This window comes from Aquarana catesbeiana, linkage group LG02, assembly GCF_042186555.1.
Source record: "Aquarana catesbeiana isolate 2022-GZ linkage group LG02, ASM4218655v1, whole genome shotgun sequence".
Taxonomy (NCBI): domain Eukaryota; kingdom Metazoa; phylum Chordata; class Amphibia; order Anura; family Ranidae; genus Aquarana; species Aquarana catesbeiana.
In genome coordinates this window covers 786468020-786494369 of record NC_133325.1, presented here as the reverse complement: position 1 = coordinate 786494369, position 26350 = coordinate 786468020, and the positions used below count along the sequence as shown (strand labels likewise).

General features: G+C 44.1%; 1 protein-coding gene across 3 annotated transcripts in view; it reads left to right on the top strand.

Moving 5' to 3' along the window:
- The window catches only part of GRAMD1C (GRAM domain containing 1C), a 169967-nt gene that overhangs the window by 53823 nt on the left and 89794 nt on the right, over window positions 1-26350 (top strand). For all 3 annotated transcript variants that reach the window (XM_073617416.1, XM_073617415.1, XM_073617417.1), the window contains 2 exons: window positions 10324-10493; window positions 18743-18827. In XM_073617416.1, the coding sequence (XP_073473517.1) occupies window positions 10380-10493; window positions 18743-18827 (199 nt within the window). In that variant the 5' untranslated portion in view covers window positions 10324-10379. The remainder of the gene's footprint in view (window positions 1-10323; window positions 10494-18742; window positions 18828-26350) is intronic.

Genomic DNA, 26350 nt, shown 5'->3' with positions numbered 1-26350 from the left:
TCTTTTGACCATACTTCTCCTGTGGGTCACAGGGGGGCATTTAGTTCTGCAATCTTGTTATCCAGATTCAGCTGATATCACAGAGCTAGTCCATGGTCTGCAGGAATCCCAACAATAATGTTGAGATCCACCCAGATGCCTGACCGGCAGCTGGCTCAGCCCCATTCTGCATAAATTTGATATAATATTAATATACTAATGGTCAGATGTATGATTCAATTATGTGGTTGAACTTCATAACTAGCTTGAATGTGGTGTCATATGGGCACTGTTTCTCTACACGATGATTAAATATAATGGATTGAGCTGGAATAAGATGGGGTTTTATGATGGGGCGATAGAATTAAATTTGTTTGTAATATGACTGCACCTGGGTTTGTACTGAGTCACAGGTAGACTTTATAATGATTTTAATGGTATATCTTGAATGTGGTGTCATATGGGGCCATGTGATCTCACAGTTGTTCTTTATGGCAATTGAATGAGCAAAATGATGGTATAATGGATCTAGCTGGAGGTATGATGGGGTTTTATTGTGGAATGCTAGAATTATATCGTGCTGCCATGGGTCCACAGTGGGGTCCTGTTGGACTGTTTAATAGGATACATTGGAGGGGGCTTATAAGGCTCTAAGATCTCCCAATGATACTTTCAGAGGGGTTAAATAAACAATTTGGATACTTTGGATATGGTGTCACATGTGGTTTTTTGATGTTATAATTCCTCTGAATGGTGGTTAAATTAACAATATGGTGATATTATGGGTCTGGAGCTATATATGGTTCTGCCATGGGGCTCAGTTTCACTACAAATAATATACCTTGAATGTGATGTCATATGGCGCCTTGTGATCTCAAAGTTGCTCTTTTTTGGTGGTATGATGGGATTTTATGGTGGAGTGCTAGAATTATATGGTGCTGCCATGGGTCTGCAATGGGGCCCAGTTGGACTATTTAATAGGATACATTGGAGGGGTGTCTTATAGAGCTCTAGGATTTCCCAATTATACTTTCAAGGAGGTTAAACAAATTGGTGGACTTTTGTTGTAACAATTTTTTAATAGCATACATTGAAGGAGTGTCATATAGGGCTCAGGGATCTCACAATTACACTTTATGGGGGTTAAATTAACAATCTGGTAGTATAATAGGTCCATTGGGAGTTGGAATTTTTTTTGGTGGGAAGATAGAAATTGTTACTGTTGTAATGTGTACTGTCATGGTTATGTTTTGTTGCATAATGATGAACCATGAATGCGGTGTCACATGCTGCTTTGTAATGCTATAATTGCTTTGTATGGTACAATATAGTGATATTATGGCTGTAGAGCTATGATGGAATTTTATGGTGAAGTACCAGAATTGTATTTTATTGTAAAATGAGCAATATAGTGTTGCTACGGGTCCATGTTGGGGCACAGTTGCACAGTTGGACTCTTTAAAAACATACATTATCTGTGGTGTCACATGGGGACGCGTGATCCTATAACAGTTACACTATACCAAAAGTATTGGGAGGCCTGTCTTTACACACACACATGAAATTTAATGGCATTCCAGTCTTAGTCCGTAGGGTTCAATATTGAGTTGGCCCATCCTTTGCAGCTTCTTCTGGGAAGGCTGTCTACAAGGTTTAGGAGTGTGTCTATGGGAATGTTTGACCATTCTTCCAGAAGAGCATTTGTTAGGTTAGGCAGTGATCTGAAGGCCTGGCTCGCAGTCTCCACTCTAATTCATCAAATGGTGTTGAGGTCAGGTGTCGGGTTGAGGTCAGGACTCTGTGCAGGCCAGTCAAGTTCCTCCACCACAAACTCATTCATCCATGTCTTTACGGACCTTGCTTTGTGCACTGGTGCGCAGTCATGTTGGAACAGAAAGGGGCTATCCCCAAACTGTTCCCACAAAGTTGGGAGCATGAAATCATCCAAAATGTCTTGGTATGCTGACGCCTTAAGAGTTCCCTTCACTGGAACTAAGGGGCCAATCCCAACCCCTGAAAAACAACTCCACACCATAATCCCCCCTCCACCAAATGATTTGGACCAGTGCACAAAACAAGGTCCATAAAGACATGGATGAGCGAGTTTGGGGTGGAGGAACTTGACTGGCCTGACCTCAACCGGATAGAAGACCTTTGGGATGAAATAGAGCGGAGACTACGAGCCAGGCCTTCTCATCCTGACCTCACAAATGCACTTCTGGAAGAATGGTCAAACGTTCCCATAGACACACTCCTAAACCTTGTGGACAGCCTTCCCAGAAGAGTTGAACCTACAAAGGGTGGGTCAACTCAATATTGAACCCTACAGACAAAGACTGGGATGCCATTAAAGTTCATGTGCGTGTAAAAGCAGGTGTCACAATACCTTTGGTAATATAAGGTATGTATAATAGTTAAACGACCAGTATGGCGGTATGATGGGCCTAGAACTTTCATGAGGCTTCATGATGAGAAACTGGGGCTATTTTCTGTTGATCCTCTCTATATGGTGCTGCAATGGGTCTATATTGTGGCATAGTTGGGTTTTTTAATATCTTAGCTTGGCTACATATTTTTTCATATATCCTAGTTAAAAGGGCAAACAATAAGGGCATTATAAATTATGTAAATCCATAAAATATCCTGTGGGAATTTCTTATTACAATTAAGCTTATTTGAATTCCTGATCTCTAAAGGTTGGAGTATTGTGGTCCAAGCAGTTGCACTGAGAACCTTGTTTCGGGTCAGGAATTGGTCACAGTTATCCGGGTGGGGGAATTATTTTCCGTGTCTCTGGAGCAAAGCTGGACTTTTCCAGCTTAGTCATCTATGTAACCGTGTCATACAACATTATGATGGAGCAACAGGACTATTACATGAATCATTTCCCCGGTGATACCAGCCCATATCTGCTGTTACTGTAACATCTTCATTTCATAATCACACAAATGGATAGTATTACTTTTTTTTATTTTTTTTTAGCTTTTGGCTTTATTCACGCATAAAGCTCTAACATAATCCACAATGTTGGACAGAGAATAATGCAGCATTCATTTCAGCCTCTGCACCATAAGAGCTTACACTCTAATTAGGTTGCTGATCCAGGGTTTATTCAGTTGCCTTACCCTATTGGATCATACTTAAAGGAGCTGTAAAGGCAGAAGGTACATTCTATGCATTAAGATAAAAATCCTTCTGTGTGCAGCAGCCCCCCTAATACTTACCTGAGCCCCATCTCTATCCAGCGATATTGCAGGAGTGTCTTGGCTTCCGCAGACTCTCCCTCATTGGCTGAGATGGCAGCGCCATTGGCTCCCGCTGCTGTCAATCAAATTCAGTGACCCAATGAAGAGAGAGAGGGGGCAGGGCCAGGCCACAGCTTTGTGTCTGAATGGACAGAGGAAGCTGTGGCTCGGCTTGGGTGCCCCCATAGCAAGCTGCTTGCTGTGGGGGCACTCGGCAGGAGGGAGGGGCCAGGAACACCAAAGAGGGACCTGAGAAGAGGAGGATCGGGGCTGCCCTGTGCAAAACCAACTGCACAGAGCAGGTGAGTATAACATGTTTGTTATTTTTCGCTCCTCCCAAGACCTCCTGCTCTCAAACTCCCTTGTCACCTCATCCAATGCTCGCCTTCAGGACTTCTCCAGAGCCTCCCCCATCCTCTGGAATGCTCTACCCCAATCCGTCCGATTTTTCTCCTACTTTATCCACTTTCAGACGATCCCTGAAAACTCATCTCTTCAGAGAAGCCTCTCTGGCCCCCACCTAACAACTGTACATTTATCTTCTCAATCAGCACACCCCCCACAGTTATTACCTCTTGTATCTCTTGAACTTCCCACTTAGATTGTAACCTCTAAGGAGCAGGGCCCTCTGATTCCTACTGTATTAAAGTGTATTGTATTTGTACTGTCTACCATCAAGTTATAAAGCGCTACGTCAACTCTTGGCGCTATATAAATCCTGTATAATATTAATAATAATAATAATTTTTACTCCCCCCCACAAAAAAAAGAGACTTTAGTATCACTTTAAAGGTTTTTACCTTCTGCTGACAAGTTTCCCTGACACCAAGAGATTAAAAATTAGATTGGGGAGAGATCTCCATCACACAGCCTGCGATTGACAGCCTCAGCTCTGTTCCTGTGAGCTGTATGCAAGGGGGAGGGGGTGGGGTCCCTTCCCTCCAATCAGCTCTCAGACCTCTCCTCACTGAGCTCTGCAGTGTGTAATTTCATCTCCCTGCCCCCTGCTTTCTGGAAGCTTTATAAATTCTGGACTTTGAGCGGATGTAAAGGAGAGAATACTGCAGATAAACCGATACAACTTATGTAGGAGGATTTGTTTCATCTCTATGTATCGTCTGAGGCCAGACACTTCCCCGGGTATATGGAAGGGTTTTCAACCACTTTAATGGTCCTGTAGTCTGTTTTTCATAGTTTCTTACTGTGTTTTTTCTGCCTCCTTGTAACGTCCTCTGTAAGCTCCTGAAGCTGTCCTCCCCCCACCCCTCAGTCCCGTTTCTTTGGAATGAGCCATGTACATTCGCCGTTGTCCTGTACACTGCTCTATGGACACTACAAATCCCATATAGACCATCTTGGGTGTGGGGAAGAGAAGGTGGCTACATCCCTACATACAGTGGGACTATGGAGATTGAATGTAGCCACCCTCTAATGGGAGGTCAGGTCACAGCACCAAAAAAAGGAATTTAGAGGTTAGAAGGAGGCTGAGGGCAATAGAGGGGACTTTTGTGAGTGAAGAATACAGACTGGAATAGAATATTATATTAAACCAAAGTTCAAGTGGTTGTACAGCTAGTTACACCACTTGTACCTACAGGTAAGCCTATAATAAGGCCTATAATAAGGCTCACCTGTAGGTACTGTGAATATCTCCTAAACTTTACCATATTTACCATACACTCTTACGCCAACGTCATCGTCACATGCGCACTGAAGAAATGGCTCACTTGTGCCGTTTCTTCAGCAGCTGTGCTATGACCAACCCCCCGGGCGCATGCGCAGGAGTAACGTCATTGCGGCTCCGGCCAATCAGAGCCCGCGAACCCGGAAATAACTCCGGGAGACATGTCGCCAGTCACGGCGGTGTATGGGAACCTCTGCAACAGCGATCTAAGGTAAGTATTTCATAATGAGCTAGTATGCGATGCATACTAGCTCATTATGCCTTTGTCTTACAGGGGTTGTTTTTTTTGTTTTGTTTTGTTTTTTTTCTTCAGGTTTACAACCACTTTAGAGTTTTACAACAGTAAAATCAGTCTGTATATGCAGTAAAGCATGCTTGTTATACTCACTGTGGAACCCAGGAGGTTATTCTTCTGCATTGTGTAAAAAGGCTGTCTGATCCTGTCTTCTCTAATCCTCCCCTTCTTCCACTGTCCCCAATCCATCTGCTGATAGTACAGTGCCTTGGGGGGGCACTCTGCACAAGTTCAGTTTGGTGTGTATTTTGGGGAGGGTGCATGTGATCAACACAGGACCAATCAGCACTGTCCAGACAGAGGGTCAGGGGTCCTGCAGCCTCATATAATAGTCAGTGCGATATGAAAAGTCCTCCTACAAGCTTTAACCAGACACTGAAAGAAGTCACTAGACTGCTATATACAGCTGATGAGAAAAGGTATTTAGCATTTTATATTTACTAAAATAATTGTATTTCCATGTTCTGTGTACTTTGGGAGATCAGATATAGTGATTGCAGCCTCCTGGGTTTACTAACACTTTAAGTGTCACTTTAAGGCAGTTGGTGCTCAAAATTTTTTGGGGGGCGCAAACAAACTGAAAAAATCTGTAAAAACCCATCAATTGCAGCCTCACTGTACCATCAATTGCAGCCACTGTGCCCATCAATTGCCGCCACTGTGCCCATCAAACGCAGTCACTGTGTTATCAAATGCTGCCATTGTGCCATCAAACGCAGCCACTTTTCTCCATAAAATGCAGCCACTGTGCCCATCAATTGCCGCCACTGTGCCCATCAACTGCTCCCACTGTGCCCCATCAAACGCAGCCACTGTGCCATCAAATACAGCCACTGTGCCCATCAATTGCCGCCACTGTGCCAATAAATAGCTCCCACTGTGCCCCATCAAACGCAGCCACTGTGCCATATCAAATGCTGCCAGTGTGCCCCCCGCCAGCCCGCCGTCTGCACTTATCTGTCTCGGTGGGACAGCTCCTCGATGTCTTCTCCCGTCCTTTCTTCCCATCCTCTGCTTTGATTAGATGCCTGGCGTCCAATCACAGCGCCTGTCGTTTCAGCCAATCAGGTGACGGGTAACAGATCTGAGCACCTGATTGGTGGAGAGGCGGTTTAGTGTTAGGAAAGCGAATATTCATTCGCTTTTCTAACACAGCTGAGTGACCTGCGAAGCATGAAGCTGGCAGGTCTGCTTTTTTGACGCCTATTAGAGCCTATGGCTCTAATCAGGTGCTTCAAATACACCCCCCCCCCCCCCCCCCCACCGCTGTAATTTAAGCGCCCTGTGCTGGAAAAGGGGCCGGGCGCCTGAATAGGGGGTGGCAGCGGCGGCCATAGATAGATTCATGCAATGCATGAATCTATCGGTGATATAAGGGTGACAGGAGAGAGGGAGCGGCGCCCATGTGCCCCTTATGGACGCACCGCCACTGCTTTAAGGTAGTTTTAGGGTGCAATAATCTGATGATTACAGAAGCTCTTTCAACTATCTTGGACATTGCACCAAAAAAAAAAACAGCCCTTATGAACCTTATGACATTGTACATTTTTATAGTGTTTCTTAGCTCAGTCTTCGTCAGCTTCGTGATTGAAAAACACTTCTCATTGGTGATGATGTTGGTTCATCGTCCATTGAGCAGGCTGGAGGTGACATTCTTACAAAAAAAAAAAAAAAAGTTTTGCTGTATGTAGGATGTGAAGAATAAAGGCAAAACATTTTATTTTATTTTTTTTAAATTTTTTTTAGACTTGGTTAGATACGGTCTGTGCCCCTGTTAGGGAGATCCGCCCCCCCTCTATTTGTCCTGTTTACAGTTATCACAGACAGTGAAGGAAAATCACAAATTTTGAGTTGTCAACAGAACAGGAATAGAGGGGGAATCTTTCAATGGGGGACACTACTTCTGGTGACACCCTGGGATTCCTTCAATTGGAAGGATTTCCTCTCACTTCCTGTTTTGGCTATGGGACAGGAAGTGAAGGGAAATCCCCCCCAATGGGACACAAATGGCCAAAAAACTGACAGGGGTTAATACCCTCCCTTACTCTATCCAAAATTGAAACACAGTTTTGCCTATAGTCCCCCTCCCCCCGGCAACAATAGATCCCCCACCAGTAACAATAGACCCACCACCGACAAAAATAGTCCCCCACCAACAGGTTTTGCCTTTACTTCTAGCTATACATCAGATAATAATGCAGTTTCAGTATTGTAGAAGGTCTTTCATTGGATTGTTTTGTAGCTACAAGACAGTAAATCTTCACCAGGGAGGATTCTCTACCTTCTGTGTATATAAATTGTATTTGCTGTGCAAATGTTGATTTTGCAGAGAGTACTGTGTACACATAAAAACCACAGGAAATGAAAGGAGAAGTCGGAGCACCCAGATAACTGGATAAAAATCCGTCTGTATTGGCCACACTGACCTGAACTGATAATTGTTGGGGGTCCAGGACAACCTGGGCTCAGAGGAAGTGGATTGAATGATGCTGGCTATCAGAATGAGGACATCTAGAGGCAGAGAAAAATTACTGCTGGGGGAAACTCTGGATTGAAGCTGTATATTGCAGCAAAATCTGGTTTTCTTATTTTAAAGGTTTTTAAAGGAGAGGAAAATTATGAAAGACTTCTTCTGTGGGGACAAAAATATTTTTGTTTGGTCTGTGTCTTCTTGTCCTAGTGACATGAGTTTACCTGATTTCATGTTCTGGACTCACAAGGACTGGAAGTGAAGATATGACTGCAATATATACTGTGTATATATACAATATATATATATATATATACATATATATATATATATATATATATATATATATATATATACATATATATATATATATATATATATATATATATATATATATATATATATACACATATATATATATATATATATATATATATATATATATATATATATACACACATATATATATATATATATATATACAGTATCTCCAAAAAGTGAGTACATCCCTCACATTTCTGTAAATATTTTACTCTATCTTTTCATGTGATAACACTGAAGAAATGACACTTTGCTACAATGTAAAGTAGTGAGTGTACAGCTTGTATAACAGTGTAAATTTGCTGTCCCCTCAAAATAACTCAACACACAGCCATTAATGTCTAAACTGCTGGCAACAAAAGTGAGTACACCCCTAAGTGAAAATGTCCAAATTGGGCTCAAAGTGTCAATATTTTGTGTGGCCACCATTATTTTCCAGCACTGCCTTAACCCTCTTGGGCATGGAGTTCACCAGATCTTCACAGGTTGTCACTGGAGTCCTCTTCCCCTCCTCCATGATGACATCACAGAGCTGGTGGATGTTAGAGACCTTGTGCTCCTCCACCTTCCGTTTGAGGATGTCCCACAGAGGCTCAATAGGGTTTAGGTCTGGAGACATGCTTGTTCAGTCCGTCACCTTTACCCTCAGCTTCTTTATCAAGGAAGTGGTCATCTTGGAGATGTGTTTGGGGTCGTTATCATGTTGGAATACTGCCCTGCAGCCCAGTCTCCGAAGAGAGGGGATCATGCTCTGCTTCAGTATGTCACAGTACATGTTGGCATTCATGGTTCCCTCAATGAACTGTAGCTCCCCAGTGCCAGCAGCACTCATGCAACCCCAGACCATGACACTTCCACCACCATGCTTGACTGTAGGCAAAACACACTTGTCTTTGTACTCCTCACCTGGTTGCCGCCACACACGCTTCACACCATCTGAACCAAATAAGTTTATCTTGGTCTCATCAGACTACAGGACATGGTTCCAGTAATCCATGTCCTTAGTCTGCTTGTCTTCAGCAAACTGTTTGCGGGCTTTATTGTGCATCATCTTTAGAAGAGGCTTCCTTCTGGGAAGACAGCCATGCAGACCAGTTTAAAACAGCGTGTGGCATATGGTTTGAGCACTGACAGGCTGACTCCCCCACCCCATCAACCTCTGCAGCAATGCTGGCAGAACTCATACCTCTATTTTCCAAAGACAACCTCTGGATATGACGCTGAGCACGTGCACTCAACTTCTTTGGTCGACCATGGCGAGGCCTGTTCTGAGTGGAACCTGTCCTGTTAAACCTCTGTATGGTCTTGGCCACCGTGCTGCAGCTCAGTTTCAGGGTCTTGGCAATCTTCTTATAGCCTAGGCCATCTTTATGTAGAGCAATTCTTTTTTTCAGATCCTCAGAGAGTTCTTTGCCATGAGGTGCCATGTTGAACTTCCAGTGACCAGTGTGTGAGAGTGATAACACCAAATTTAACAGACCTGCTCCCCATTCACACCTGAGACCTTGTAATACTAACGAGTCACATGACACCGGGGAGGGAAAATGGCTAATTGGGCCCAATTTGGACATTTTCACTTAGGGGTGTACTCACTTTTGTTGCCAGCGGTTTAGACATTAATGGCTGTGTGTTGAGTTATTTTGAGGGGACAGCAAATTTACACTGTTATACAAGCTGTACACTCACTACTTTACATTGTAGAAAAGTGTCATTTCTTCAGTGTTGTCACAAGAAAAGATAGAAGAAAATATTTTTAAAAATGTGAGGGGTGTACTCACTTTTTGTTAGATACTGTATATACTGTGTATTGGAAAGGGTAGGATTATATATGTTTTTTTACAGTTGATTTTTGTGAAACATGCATTTAAATTTGTTCCACGTAGAGTCTTGGTTTTTGCATTCAGCTTCTATAATTGAATTTGTTGAGGAACATCAGACCACACTGACTTGGTAAAGGAACCACTATAAATTGAAATTGCGTTTTCACAGACTAGACATTTGATTCTAAAATTTCTACCCCTAGGACAGCTGGAGCTCAGGGAGTGAGGATTTTGCCTATACAGCATATGGCGAGCTTCATCACTCACAAATAGAAAGCCAGGAGTGAGGTCATACTGCATCATCTGAGGGTACCAAGAACTGCCTGAGGTCATTGCATGAGGAAGGACTGACTTCCTGACCTCCAGCAGTCCCAAGATAGATTGGGTAAACTTTCGAAACAATATCCTACCTGTGCAAAAAAAATAAAAAAATTAAGATATAGTGGTCCTTTAAAATGTTGGTATTTTGGACTAAGGATCTATAACCAGTGTTTATTTTTCCCCATCAGTCTTTTGAAATAGATGAGATAAGAAGAGGGGGGCTGGGTCCAGAGACTGGGATGTAATGGCGGCTGTGCCTAAGCCAGGTCTAGCCAATGGACCAGCAGAGGAGAGTCCCACGGTCAGGAGAGCCTCTACGGAACAGCCCAAGGGGAACGAGGAGGAGCAGAAGACCAACGTAAGTTCAGCCCAGGGGAGACTGTGCCCCGTTCTCTGCACAATGTCTGTCCTGACATCTTTCTTCTTCTACGGCTGAACCTATAGATGTGACTGCTGCATCTATAGATGGGCAGAAGAGCTGGTGAAGAGTGGTGGTGGATATAATATTGGACAGCTGGGTATTTCAGGCATCTGCTTTGTCCTCAGACTCTCCTTTACCTATCATGGTCCTTCTCTCCCAGTCCACGAATTATTCTCCGTCTCTCAATAACCCTTCATTATCCTCCTCTGCAATTTTCTGTGCTTCAACAAAATCAAGCATGTTAATATAATACATAAAAAGTGGAATATTTTTTTACCATCAAAGAACATCTAAAGCACTTGCAATATGCCAACACGACCAGAGGAGCACATGGAGGGGCAGCAGAGGAGGATGGGGGGGCCCCACGGAGGAACACAGAGGAGGACACAGAGAGGAGCGGAGGAGGATATAGGGGACACTCAGGAACAATTGTGCGGCGGCGGGGGAAGTTATAATCATTGATCTCCCTGTGTGTGGCTTTCAATAAAGCAGCTGAAAGCCGCGGAGGGGAGAGGTGGAGAAGTGGCTGGCAGCTACTTTATTGAAAGCAACACAGGGAGATCGTGATTATAACTTCCCCCGCCGCCTCACCGATTGTTCCTGAGTGTCCACAGGGACAGCATTTACTGGAACCAATCCTTGTATTTTCCTCCTGCAGTCACTGAAAGCCTGCTTCCCCTCCTCTACCTTCCACCATCATTCAATGGGTGCAGGAGGAAACTACAGGGGAACGGTTCCAGTATATACCATCCCTATCTTCCCTCCTGTCCAGGTTCCGCTTTCTTCTGCTACCTGGGCCCCCTTTGTGCACCCCCCCACCTTTGCTGCACTGCCGGCTTCCCTTCCTCTCTTCTCTGCCAGCTGCTGCGGGGGATCGTTTCAGGATGGAAAGCGGGGAAGGAGCCAGTAAATATGTTGGTTACCGGCCCCTTCCTTTTCTGAATGAACACAGTGAGTGACCAGTACTGATCACACAATGTGTTCTTTTATAACTGTAGCATAGTAAACTGTGTTTTTTAGTTTTTGAATGAACAGGGAGCTCTTCCTGTTCATTCATTCTGTGCAGATGAAAATGCAGGGATGGAGGTTGAGGTCTGTGCCCTCAATCTCCTTTCTCTGTCTCAAAAGTGACATGTCAGGGGGTCTGTTTAGTCCCCTGATATTTCACCAAAGCCTCCACAGGGCTGCTAAAATGAATTGTAAAAATTAATAAAATTTTTTTTTTTACATAAATAAAAAACTACTGACACCTTTCACTGCCCTACTAACAGTATTCACTGCTCTTCGGTCCATGTCCTCTGCTCTACTGATACCGTCCACTGCCCTGAAAGTCCACTGCCATGATTACACCGTCCACTGCCCTACTGACACATCAACTGCTTTACTGACACCATCTACTGCCCTACTGGCACTGTCCACTGCCCTACTGACACCATCCCTGCCCTACTGACACCATCCCTGCCCTACTGACACCATCCCTGCCCTACTGACACCATCCCTGCCCTACTGACACCATCTACTGCCCTACTGGCACTGTCCACTGCCCTACTGACACCATCCCTGCCCTACTGACACCATCCCTGCCCTACTGACACCATCCCTGCCCTACTGACACCATCTACTGCCTTACTGGCACTGTCCACTGCCCTACTGACACCATCCCTGCCCTACTGACTCCGTCACTCACTGACTGCCTTGCTGCCACTGCTCTACTGACACCGTCCACTGCCCTACTGATACCATCCACTGCCCTACTGACACCATCCACTGCCCTACTGATACTACTGATACCGCCCACTGCCCTACTGACACCATCCACTGCCCTACCGATACCGTCCACTGCCCTACTGACACCACCCACTGCCCTACTGATACTACTGATACCGTCCACTGCCCTACTGACACCATCCACTGCCTTACCGATACCGTCCACTGCTCTACTGACACCATCCACTGCCCTACTGACACCGCCCACTGCCCTACTGATACTACTGATACCGTCCACTGCCCTACTGACACCATCCACTGCCTTACCGATACCGTCCAGTGCCCTACTGACACCGCCCGCTGCCCTACTGATACTGTCCACTGCTCTCCTGATACCGTCCACTACCCTACTGATACCATCCACTGCCCTGCTTACAAAGTCCACTGTCCTACTGACACCAACCTCTGCCCTACTGACACATCAACTGCTTTACTGACACCATCCCTGCCCTACTGACACTCTTCACCGCCTTGCTGCCACTGTCCACTGCTCTACTAATACTATCTACTGCCCCACTGACACCGTGCACTGCCCTTTTGATATCATCCATTGCTCTACCGGCACTGTCCACTGCCCTACCAACACCATCCTCTGCCCTACTGACACCATCTACTGACACCATCTACTGCCCTACCGATACCATCCACTGCTCTACTGATACCGTCCACTGCCCTACTGATACCATCCGCTGCCCTACTGACACCGTCCACTGTCCTGCTGCCACTGTCCTGCTTACAAAGTCCACCGTCATGATGACACTTTCCACTGCCCTATATCATGTAATTATTTACTGTTAGTATCAATTCTGTATATAATACCTGATTGATCCTGCCAGTTCCCCTACTTCCTGGCTGTAAACTGAATACGCTAAGCATGTACTCCTGTTTAGAGGTACAGACACCTTGTGCCTGAATCTTCCGTAGTCTGTTTTGATGTGAAGGGGTGACTTCTGATGTGATCCCAGCATTCAGAGAGGAGATTGAAGTCTACCTCCTCCACCACTGCCTGCCCTCTGCTGGGCTGCTTTAGCCAAAGGGTAGGGGTCTGATGAGAAGAGGAGACTGTGTGATTGAGGGGCTCTGTAATGGGGGACTGTGTGATTGGGGGACTCTGAGATTGGGGGATTGTGTGATTTGGGGGCTCTGTGATTGGGGGAGGGCTATGTGACTGAGGGGACTCTGTGGTGACTGGGGAACTTATATATAAGAGACCTCTGATTTATAGGGGTGGCTTTGATGTAATAGGGGCTCTCATGTATAGTGGGCCTCTGACGTAATGGAGACCTCTGATGTTATGGGGGAACTCTGATGTGACGGGGGGGACCTCTGATATGATGAGAGGACCTCTGATGTGATAGGGGCTCTGATGTGAAGGGGGTGACCTCTGACATGATGGGGGACTTCTTATGTGAAGGGGCTCCTGATGTGATGGGGGGAAATCTAATGTGATGGAAGGATCCCTGATGTGAAGGGAGGACCTCTGATGTAAAGGAAGGACCTCTCATGTGAAGGGGGGCTACTGATGTGACGAGGGACTCTGATGTGAATGGGTGACCTCTGATGTGATGGGCAGACCTCTGATGTGATGGGCAGACCTCTGATGTGAATGGATGACCTCTGATGTGATGGGCTGACCTCTGATGTGAATGGATGACCTCTAAAGTAAAAGGAGGACCTCTGATGTGAATGAGTGACTTCTAATGTGATGGAAACACCTCTGATGTGATGGGGGGACCTCTCATGTGAAGGGGGGCTTCTGATGTGATGAGGGGCTCTGATGTGAATGGATGCCCTCTGATGTGATGGGAGACCTCTGATGTGATGGGGGACCTCTGATGTGATGGAAGGACCTCTGACATCATGAGGGACCTCTGACATCATGAGGGACCTCTGACATGATGAGGGACCTCTGATGTGATGGAAGGACCTCTGACACGATGAGGGACCTCTGACATGATGAGGGACCTCTGACATGATGAGGGACCTCTGATGTAATGAGGGGCTCTTATGTAAATGGGTGACCTCTGATGTGATGGGAAGACCTCTGATGTGATGGGTGGACTTCTGATGTGAATGGGTGACCTCTGATGTGATGGGCTGACCTCTGATGTGAATGGATGGCCTCTGAAGTAAAGGGAGGACCTCTGATGTGAATGAGTGAATTCTAATGTAATGGAAAGACCTCTGATATGATGGGGGGTCCTCTCATGTGAAGGGGGGCTTCTGATGTGATGAGGGGCTCTGATGTGAATGGATGACCTCTGGTGTGATGGGGGACCTCTGATGTGATGGAAGGACCTCTGACATGATGATGGACCTCTGACACGATGAGGGACCTCTGATGTGATGAGGGGCTCTGCTGTGAATGGGTGACATCTGATGTGATGGGAAGACCTCTGATGTGATGGGTGGACTTCTGATGTGAACGGGTGTCCTCTGATGTGATGGGCTGACCTCTGATGTGAATGGATGACCTCTAAAGTAAAGGGAGGACCTCTGATGTGAATGAGTGACTTCTAATGTGATGGAAAGACCTCTGATGTGATGGGGGACCTCTCATGTGAAGGGGGGCTTCTGATGTAAATCGGGGCTCTGATGTGAATGGATGACCTCTAATGTGATGGGGGACCTCTGATGTGATGGAGGACCTCTCATGTGAGGGGCTTCTGATGTAAACGGAGCCTTATGATGTATGTGATGGAGTCGTTTCTGATATGACGGAAGGACCTCTGACATGATGAGGGACCTCTGATGTGATGGAAGGACCTCTGATGTATACGGAGCCTTATGATGTATGTGATGGGGTCGTTTCTGATGTGATGGCGGCTTCTAATGTGAAGTTAATTTTATCAAGGTGGTTGTGTGCATTGTCCCAGGCTTGAGTTTCCCATTGATAAGTAAAATATACCTCGAGATTCTGCATACTTTTAAAGAGTGCTGCAACTGGAAAAGGTTGAGAAACACTGCTCTAGAGATTAGGTTTAGATCTGCATTCACTGAAATATTAGATCCGGTGGATTTAAAGGAACATTCTTATGTTAGAATTCTTTTATATGGCAGCAGACATTCTTGATAGTCAGCCGTGTCCTATAAAACCTGTGTGGAAGGAGCCGTGACTCAGATGAAGCCATATATTATTTAATATGTCATGTAATACTCCAAGAACCTGTCACGTCCCGTCACACAGCCACCTTTGTATTCCTTCCTATAATGTAACAGATCCACGTAAGCACTTGTTCTGCTCTGAAGAACGCAAATAAAACCCCAGAGCCGGTGTTCTCAGTGTAATTACTGTGTTTTACAGTCTGTTTTAATGTTCATCCTCTCATGGCCATTCCCAAAGAGCACGAGATCACACAGGTATTCCCATTGTACAAAACTATAGCAACCAATCAGAAATTGTCTTTTGATGAACACAGATAGGTACCTTCAGCAAGATTTTCTGAAAATCCACCTATGCAGTTCCAAATCTTCTGACTTCAGTGTTCCCCTTTACTCAGATGGTACAGCAACTGATGTGAAGGGGTGACCTCTGACATGATGGGGATATCTGATGTGATGGGAGGACGATTGATGTGAAGGGGGGGGGGGCTTTGATGTAATGGGAGGACCACTGATGTAAAGGAGTGACCTCTGATGTGTTCCCAACATTCAGGAGGAGATGGAAGTCCACCTCCTCCTGACCTCTGTCGCCAACTGCCCTCTGCTGAACTGCTGTAGGTAGGGCTCTGATGTGAAGAAGGGACTGTGTGATTGGAGGATTCTATAATGTGATTGTGGGGCCCTGTGATGGAGGGATTGTGTTATTGGGGGGCTCTGTGATGAGGGGACTGTGTGATTGGGAGGCTCTGTGATGGAGGACTGTGTGATTGGGAGGCTCTGTGATGGAGGACTGTGTGATTGGGGAGGGCTGTGTGACTATGGGGACTCCATGGTGATTGTGGTCATGTGTGTGTGTGTATATATATATATATATAATATATATATATATATATATATATATATATATATATATATATATATATATATATATATATATATATATATATATTATATGATTTATAGAGGTGGTCCTGATGTGATAGGGGGCTCTCATGAATAGGGGGCCACTGACATGATGGGGAACCTTTGATGTGATGTGGGAGGACCTCTTCTGTCATTTGGCAGGAGTGAAACTCCAGAAACGTGTATCGGCGATCGGCGGGTTTTCTCTTTCGGTGGGCATGGTGATTGACATGGATCTTCATCGCTGGGCAACGTTATTGATGATGGATATACATCATAGGACATTTTTTTTTTCTTTTTGGGGGAACCGGACCCTTTTGTTCCCCCTTAAAACCCATACCAGACCCTAAGGCCCCTTTCACACTGGGGCGGTGGGGGCGTCGGCGGTAAAACAGCGCTATTTTTAGCGCTGTTTTACTGTAGTTTTTGCGGCTGTATTCGGCCGCTAGCGGTGCGGTTTTAACCCCCGCTGGCGGCTGAAAAAGGGTTAAAACCACTCGAATAGCGCAGCTATAGCCGCGGTATTGCCGCGGTATAGCCGCGGTATAGCCGCGCTGCCCCATTGATTTCAATGGGCAGGAGCGGTTTAGGAGCGGTGAATACACCGCTCCTTCACCGCTCCAAAGATGCGGCTTGCAGGAGTTTTTTTCTTCTAAACGCAGCTAAACACGGTAACTCACGTTTAGCCGCGTTTCATTTACAGGCATTTTTCATTTTTGGCTATTTTGAAAAAAAATGTATATTATTTTTTTCAAACGCTTTTAAACGCAAACGTAGCTAAACGCCTCTAAACGCAGCATGTAAACGCGGTAAAACTGACGTTTTAAACGTGGGTTACTATCTGTCAAGTTAAATCATTCAGGAGAGGTTGTAAAAACGTCCTGTGTACATTAAGCCTTTATGCCCTGTACACACGATAGGATTTTCCGATGGAAAATGTGTGATAGGACCTTGTTGTCGGAAATTCCGACCGTGTATGTAGGTTCCATCACACATTTTCCATAGGAATTTCCGACACACAAAGTTTGAGAGCTTGCTATAAAATTTTCCGACAAATCCGTTGTTGGAAATTCCGATCGTGTGTACACAAATCCGACACACAAAGTGCCACGCATGCTCAGAATAAATAAGGAGACGAAAGCTATTGGCTACAGCCCCGTTTACAGTCCCGACGTACGTGTTTTACGTCACCGCGTTCAGAACGATCGGATTTTCCGACAACTTTGTGCGACCGTGTGTATGCAAGACAAGTTTGAGCCAACATCCGTCGGAAAAAATCCATGGATTTCGTTGTCCGAATGTCCGATCAATGTCCGACCGTGTGTACAGGGCATTAGTGTGTCCTCAAGTTTTGGCCTTATAGTAGGTGTGATGGTCAGTGTGTCCTCAACATTTGGCCATACAGTAGGTGTGATGATCAGTGTGTCCTCAGCTTTTGACCATATAGTAGGTTTGATGGTCAATGTGTCCTCAGCTTTTCGCCATACAGTAGGTGTGATGGTCAGTGTGTCATCAACCTTTGGCCATATAGTAGGTATAATGGTCAGTGTGTCCTCAACTTTTGGCCATATAGTAGATGTAATGGTCAGAGTGTATTCAACTTTTGGCCATATACTCTTGTATGCAGCATCTCAGCAGCTATACTGTGAAATGGAGCCCAAAGTGAAAACTCCAAATATGTGAAGGTTTCAGGAAAGTATTTGGCCATATAGTAGGTGTGATGGTCAGTGTGTCCTCAACTTTTGAACATATAGTAGGTGTGATGGTCAGTGTGTCCTCAACTTTTGAACATATAGTAGGTGTGATGGTCAGTGTGTCCTCAACTTTTGAACATATAGTAGGTGTGATGGTCAGTGTGTCTTCAACTTTTGAACATATAGTAGGTGTGATGGTCAGTGTGTCCTCAACTTTTGAACATATAGTAGGTGTGATGGTCAGTGTGTCCTCAACTTTTGAACATATAGTAGGTGTGATGGTCAGTTTGTCCTCAACTTTTGAACATATAGTAGGTGTAATAGTCAGTGTGTCCTCCTTAACTTTTGGCCATATAGGTGTGGTATGTGGCATCTCAGTAGCTATACTGTGACATGGAGCCCGAAGTGAAATTCCAAATATGTGAAGGTTTCAGGAAAGTATTTTGCTTCCCCCATTATCTCTGGAATGTGTCATCCCAGGGAGGCCTATCTGGACACTTGTGTTGTGTGAATTTTAGTACTCTCCGGCTACTTGTGTAGACATCTGTCACCTCCCAGTTCACCGACCCCTGACACTCTGTAGAGCAAGAGGATGGGGGACAGCACCCAGGACCAGCTCCTGGCAGATGGAGCCAATACCAATCATGTAGGTGGACTTTATCGGTGGAAATATGGACACATATAAATGAATTTTAATCCCTGTCTATCTCCTGCCCGCAGGTCTCAAGTTCCACCTACAAACAGCGCAGCGAGGAGTTTCGGAAACTGTTTAAAGATTTGCCGGAAAGCGAGAAGCTGATTGTTGGTGAGTTGTCACTGTGTGCGCCCCTGGGGTGTGGGGGACTGGACTGGTTTGTGTTTACAATCAATGAGACCGATTGACCTAAAAAATTGAAAATCTTCCATCAAAAAATTGTGTGAATTTACGTAAATTTTCCATTCATGTGAAAAGCAAATTCCTATTCACTCTGAACACCCAACCACGTCTTTTCATACGATTGGATATTCTTACTTTTTTCAGTGACGATTATCAACGTTTGTAGTAAATCAGCTTCACTATCTATGGAGAAGATTTTGATTGTGGCTGCATTCGTTTTCATTATTTCAGGCTTCTGTTTTCACCTGGTGATCTGGCCAGTAACACACCTCCTCCTGTATTAGTGAGGCACAGCTCTGGAGGAGATGAAGCTCAGTCACTGAGTGATTGACTCTGGCTTCTTTCAGACAGGCGGCAATGCTTACCACCCTCTAAAAAGTGATCAATTGTAAATTGCTTTTCAGAAGGCAGTGTCGCAGCGGTTGGCAGGCATTCAGGAGGTGATCCTTACACTTCTAGAACATCTGATTTTTTTTTTTTTTTTTAATGTCCCAAGTGGGATTTTGTAATAATAAAATTGTACCTCAAATGCGAGCCAAATGCTTGGCTGATGGTCGCTGTACTCAATGGGTGATTTTGATAGGCTGTGCCGCCTGTCAGACTCTGCAACCTGAGCCAAAAAGTGTAGCAAAGCATTGCGGCCATGTGAGGCTGTAGTGTTAGCATTGGGGTGGGGGCGATAAAAACAGGTGGCTGAGCGCTGGTTATTAGACATGTGCAGAATTAAAAAAGTTAGTTTCGTTTTGATTCGATATTTATCTAAATTTGTTACGTTTTATTCGTTTTCAGAATTAGTTTTGTTTATTCGAATTCAAAACTATTTGAATTTTGCAAAAATTCGACTGAATTCTGAAAATTTTATCGATTCGATATTTGAATTCCATTTGAATTGCATTCGAATCAAACTCCATTCAAAATCAAATTTATTCTATTCACAATTCAAATTTTGGAAGATGGTTATATTCTTTCTATTCCATTCTATTCTATTGTTTTTTCTATTCTATTCTTTTATTTTCTGTTTTATTCTTTTGTTTACTGTTATATTCTATTCTATGCAAATTCAAATTTATTCTATTCACATTTTGGGAAATGGTTATATTCTTTCTATTCTTTACTATTCTATTGTTTTTTTTTATTCTTTTCTATTCTGTTCTATTCTATTCAAATTTGAATTTATTCTATTCAAAATTTGAATTTCTGAAGAAGGTTATATTCTTTTTATTCTATTATATTCTTTTTTTTTTCTATTCCATGCTTTTCTATTTTATTCTACGCTTTTTTTTCTATTTTTATTCTTTTCTATTGTATTCAAATTTATTCTATTTGAAATTCGAATTTTAGAAGATGGTTATATTCTATTTTATTCTATTTTCTATTTTATTCTATTCTTTTATTTTCTATTCTGTTCTTTTCTATTCTATTCTATTATTTTCTTTTCTATTCAAATTAAAATTTATTCTGTTTGAAATTCGAATTTCAGCAGATGGTTATATTCTTTCTATTTTATTCTATTTTCTATTCTATCCTTTTCCTTTCTTTTCTATTTCTATTCTTTTATATTGTGTTCAAACTTATTTTATTTGAAATTCGAATTTTAGAAGATAGTTATATTCTTTCTATTTTATTCTGTTTTCGATTCTATTTTATTCTGTTTTACTCTATTCTTTTCTATTCTATTCTTTTATTTTCTATTCTATCCCTTTGTTTTCTATTCAGTTTTTTTCCTATTCTTTTATTTTGTATTCTGTTCTCTTTTACTATATTATATTATATTATATTATATTCTTTTATCTTCTATTCTATTATTTTCTATTCTATTCAAAATTTGAATTTCTGAAGAAGGTTATATTCTTTCTATTCCATTCTTTTTTTTTTCTATTCCATGCTTTTCTGTTTTATTCTATTGTTTTCTATTTTTATTCTTTTCTATTGTAATCAAATTCAAATTTATTCTATTTGAAATTTGAATTTCAGAAGATGGTTATATTCTTTCTATTTTATTCTATTTTCTAGTCTATTCTATTTTATTCTGTTTTACTCTATTCTTTTCTATTCTATTCTTTTATTTTCTATTCTCTTCTGTTTTACTCTATTATATTCTATTCTTTTATCTTCTATTCTATTCTTATCTATTCTATTATATTCTTTTCTATTCTATTCCTTTATATTCTATTCTATTTTATTCTCTTCGGAAATTCTAATTTAATTAGAAACCTTTTTGAATTCAAATTTCGAAACTGTGTTTCGTTATTTCGGGTACGTTTAAATTCGTTTACTATTGTCATTCAGAAATTCTGGTACATCTGAATTTCAAAATAATGAACAATTTGTCCGAATTTTCAGAACAAAACAAACCGCACATGTCTAATGGTTATACACCACTCCAATGCTAACATTACAGACTAACAGGTCTGTACACATGCCAGGACTGCGATGCCTTCCTTCGAAGGCTGCTTTATTTTTTTACTTGGGTTGCAGTAAAAGTCTGATAGGTGGCACAGCCTGTCAAACTGGCCCATTGAGTTCAATGGGGCCGCACAATAATTATGAGCCAAATGCTCGGCTCGCGGTTGAGGTGCGATTTCTTTTTTTTTTTACTACAAAATCAAACTTGGGATTTAAAAAATTTGCCGTCCCGGAGGTGGCATTGGGATGCCAGGGGGGGCAGTTTGACCGCCGCTCAGCCACCTGTTTTTATCACCCCCTCCTCCCTCCTCATTGGAAAGTGCACTTTCTACTACACTTGGAGCTAGCAACAGAATCGCAAACTTCAGCAGCCTCAAGTTATTCAATTCAATAAAGAGTGACAGACAGACCTGGAATTCTGTTTATGTACACACCCCATCCCAGGGTCGGGGGTCGTATTTCAGAGGTCAGGGGTCACACACAATCTGATTGTCAGCTCACATTTCTCAGCTGTCCTTTTTCTCTGCAGAAAACCCTGCTATGGCCTATATAGTAGATATGTGCAATTTGTTTCGTTCCAAATTCGTTTTTTAACGAATTTCAACAAATTCGTTCATTCGGAAATATCCGAAAAGCCGTTTAACGAATTTTTCCAAATATTCGTAAATTCAAATATTCCAACATTCGTAAATTCATACATTCGTAAATGCGTACATTTGTAAATTTGTACATTCGTAAATGCGTACATTCGTAAATTTGTACATTCGTAAATGCGTACATTGGTACATTCGTAAATTCGTACATTCATAAATTAGTAAATTAGTGAATTTGTAAATTTGTAAATTCCGAAATTCGAAAATCTGAAATAGTAACTAACTATTAAATTATAGGTATTGTCATTTCCTTTCAAATTTGGCGGTTAGTAAATGTACTAATAACTTCGGATAAATTCGTATTTGTTGCGTTCACTAACAGCCAAATTTGAAAGGAAATTACAATACCTATAATTTAATAGTTAGTTACTATTTCAGATTTTCGAATTTTGAATTTACAAATTTCCGAATTTTCTGATTTACAAATGTACAAATTTACAGATATATGAATTTTCTAATTTACGAACTTACGAATGTACGAATTTATAAATTTACGAATGTACGAAATTATGAATTTACGAATGTACGAATGTACGAATTTACGAATGTACGAATTTATGAATTTACGAATGTACGAATGTAGGAATGTACGAATTTACGAATTTACGAAATTATGAATTTACGAATGTACGAATGTAGGAATGTACGAATTTACAAATTTACGAAATTATGAATTTACGAATGTATGAATGTACGAATGTACGAATGTACGAATTTACAAATTTACGAAATTATGAATTTACGAATGTAGGAATGTACGAATTTACGAATTTACGAAATTATGAATTTACGAATGTACGAATGTAGGAATGTATGAATTTACGAAATTATGAATTTACGAATGTACGAATGTAGGAATGTACGAATTTACGAATGTACGAATGTACGAATGTATGAATTTACGAATTGCGATCATAACGAATGACCCGAAAAACGGAAAAAAATAAACAAATGAAACGAAAACTAACACATTTTTTGGCAGTGCACATGTCTACTATATAGGAGCTTAAACCTGAACATTTAAAGGGCAAGTCCACCCAAAACTGTTTTTTTTTTGTATCATTTTGTATATCCTGAATAGTTCATCTTTCCATCATTTTTGCTTCTTGTTATCTCTAGAATGATCTTTTCTTGAGTTTGCTTGAGTGAACTTTGCTTGAGTTTGCTTGAGGTCTGGAGCATTTATATTGCTAATTTGTTATGGATTGCCCCTCCCACAATAATTGCACTCCCTGCCAGGAATGTTCCTATGGCACAAACACTCCTCCCACCCGCATTGTCCCTCCAGCGTGAATTGTTGTTCCTTTGCCAGCTATCACATATTTGATTGGCTGCCATTTGATCTTTTTGCCAAGTTCTAGGATCTCTAAGCCTTCTGGGGCCCTTATAAACAGCTCCCACTCTCCATGCTGCAGTATACATTCTATATTGTGGACCCAGCCCTGGGACAAGGGGTGGGCAGGAGGGGAAGGTGCCCTGGGCACAGTGGAGCCCTGGGCAAAGAATGGACAGAGGGCACTAAATCCCATTCTACTGTATGCATTAACCGTGGGGGAGGGGGCACAGTTCCACATCCTTGCCCTGGGCGCTAGATGAATCTGTTCTGGTACCGATTGTGGAGAATTCAGTGGGAGGATTGGAAACCACCAAAACTAAGTCTGGTGGAAATAGTCAAACTTGGGCACCAACTATGATGAGGAGATCTCAGAACTGGAGACCCTAAGATAACAGCAGACAGCTCTGCATATAACTGGGCCCTGGAACCCATTCTACCAACTAGGGCGAGGAGATCTCAACAGTGGAGACCCTAAGATAACAACAGACAGCTCCGCACATAACTGGGCCCTGGAACCCATCCTACCTACTAGGGCGAGGAGATCTCAACAGTGGAGACCCTAGGATAACAACAGACAGCTCCGCACATAACTGGGCTCTGGGACCCATTCTACCAACTAGGGCGAGGAGATCTCACCAGTGGAGACCCTAGGATAACAACAGACAGCTCTGCATATAACTGGGCTCTTGGACAAGGGGTGGGCAGGAGGAGAGGGTGCCCTGAGCACAATAAAATAAGGGGAAAAGCATAGACACATGACAGTAGACCCATTCTACCACATGCATTAACAGTGGGGGAGGAGGCACAGTTCCACATCCTAGCCTTGGGCGCTAGATGAACCTGTCCTGGTACTGATTGTGGAGAATTCAGTAAGAGGATTGTAAACCACCAAAACTAAGTTTGGTGGAAATAACCAAACTTGGACACCAACTATGGCGAGGAGATCTCACTACTGGAGACCCTAAGATAACAACAGACAGCTAAAAAAAATAAAAAATGATTTAAAAAAAAAAAAAAAATTAAATGAAAAAGTAAAATACAATTTTAACTGCTTGCCGACAATATAACTTACATATACAGCGGCAAAGCGTCTCTCCTGCGCAGGATCGTGTACCTAGTACGTGATCCTGCACTTCCGGGTCTGGGGCACGCATTCGCTTGCCCCAGAATAGGTGCAGGAACCCCCCCATCTGAGTCACTCCTTGCCTCCACCCCCTACCCACCTCCCAGTACCGGCCCCAACGTCCCCACCTCCAAACACCGTCCCCACCGTACCCACCTCCCAGTACCGGCCCCACCGTACTCACCTCCCAGTACCGGCCCCAACGTCCCCACCTCCAAACACCGTCCCCACCGTACCCACCTCCCAGTACCGGCCCCACCGTACTCACCTCCCAGTACCGGCCCCAACGTCCCCACCTCCAAACGCCGTCCCCACCGTACCCACCTCCCAGTACCGGCCCCACCGTACTCACCTCCCAGTACCGGCCCCAACGTCCCCACCTCCAAACACCGTACCCACCTCCCAGTACCGGCCCCACCGTACTCACCTCCTAGTACTGGCCCCAACGTCCCCACCTCCAAACACTGTCCCCACCGTACCCACCTCCCAGTACCGGCCCTACCGTACTCACCTCCCAGTACCGGCCCCACCGTACCCACCTCCCAGTACCGTCCCCACCGTACTCACCTCCCAGTACCGGCCCCACCGTACTCACCTCCTAGTACCGTCCCAACCGTACTCACCTCCCAGCACTGTCCCCACCGTACCCACCTCCCAGTACCGTCCCCACCGTACCCACCTCCCAGTACTGTCCCCACTGTACTCACCTCCCAGTACCGTCCCCACCATACTCACCTCCCAGTACCGTCCCCACCGTACTCACCTCCCAGTACCGTCCCCACCGTACCCACCTCCCAGTACCGTCCCCACCGTACTCACCTCCCAGTACCGTCCCCACCATACTCACCTCCCAGTACCGTCCCCACCGTACTCACCTCCCAGTACCGTCCCCACCGTACCCACCTCCCAGTACCGTCCCCACCGTACTCACCTCCTAGTACCGTCCCCACCGTACTCACCTCCCAGTACCGTCCCCACCGTACTCACCTCCCAGTACCGTCCCCACCGTACTCACCTCCCAGTACCGTCCCCACCGTATTCACCTCCCAGCACCGTCCCCACCGTACTCACCTCCCAGCACCGTCCCCACCGTACCCACCTCCCAGTACCGTCCCCACCGTACCCACCTCCCAGTACCGTCCCCACCGTACTCACCTCCCAGTACCGTCCCCACCATACTCACCTCCCAGTACCGTCCCCACCGTACTCACCTCCCAGTACCATACCCACCTTCCAGTACCGTCCCCACCGTATCCACCTCCCAGTACCGTCCCCACCGTACTCACCTCCCAGTACCGTCCCCACCAAACTCACCTCCCAGTACCGTCCCCACCGTACTCACCTCCCAGTACCGTCCCCACCGTACTCACCTCCCAGTACCGCCCCCACCGTACTCACCTCCCAGTACTGGCCCCACTGTACTCACCTCCCAGTACTGGCCCCCCGTACTCACCTCCCAGTACTGGCCCCACTGTACTCACCTCCCAGTACCGGCCCCCCGTACTCACCTCCCAGTACCGCCCCCCCCGTACTCACCTCCCAGTACCGCCCCCCCCGTACTCACCTCCCAGTACCGCCCCCCCGTACTCACCTCCCAGTACCGGCCCCATCGTACTTACCTCCAAGTACCGGCCCCACTGTACTCACCTCCCAGTATTGGCCCCACCGTACCCACCTCCCAGTACCAGCCCTTTTAGAAAATACAGAACCAAGTATTATTTTGTGGTGCTAAGTAATTTGTATGGTATTTGTTAATGATAACAAGAAAAGCAGTAAAATAGTCAGAGAAAAGCAGTAAAATAGCCAAAAAAAATATTTGTAAGCTTTTTGGATAGCACAGGGAAGGGTTATCACCCCTGTGACATTTGTTTTGCTGTCTGTGCTCCTCTTCAGAAGATTTCACCTCACTTTTTGTCCCAATGACAAATGGATT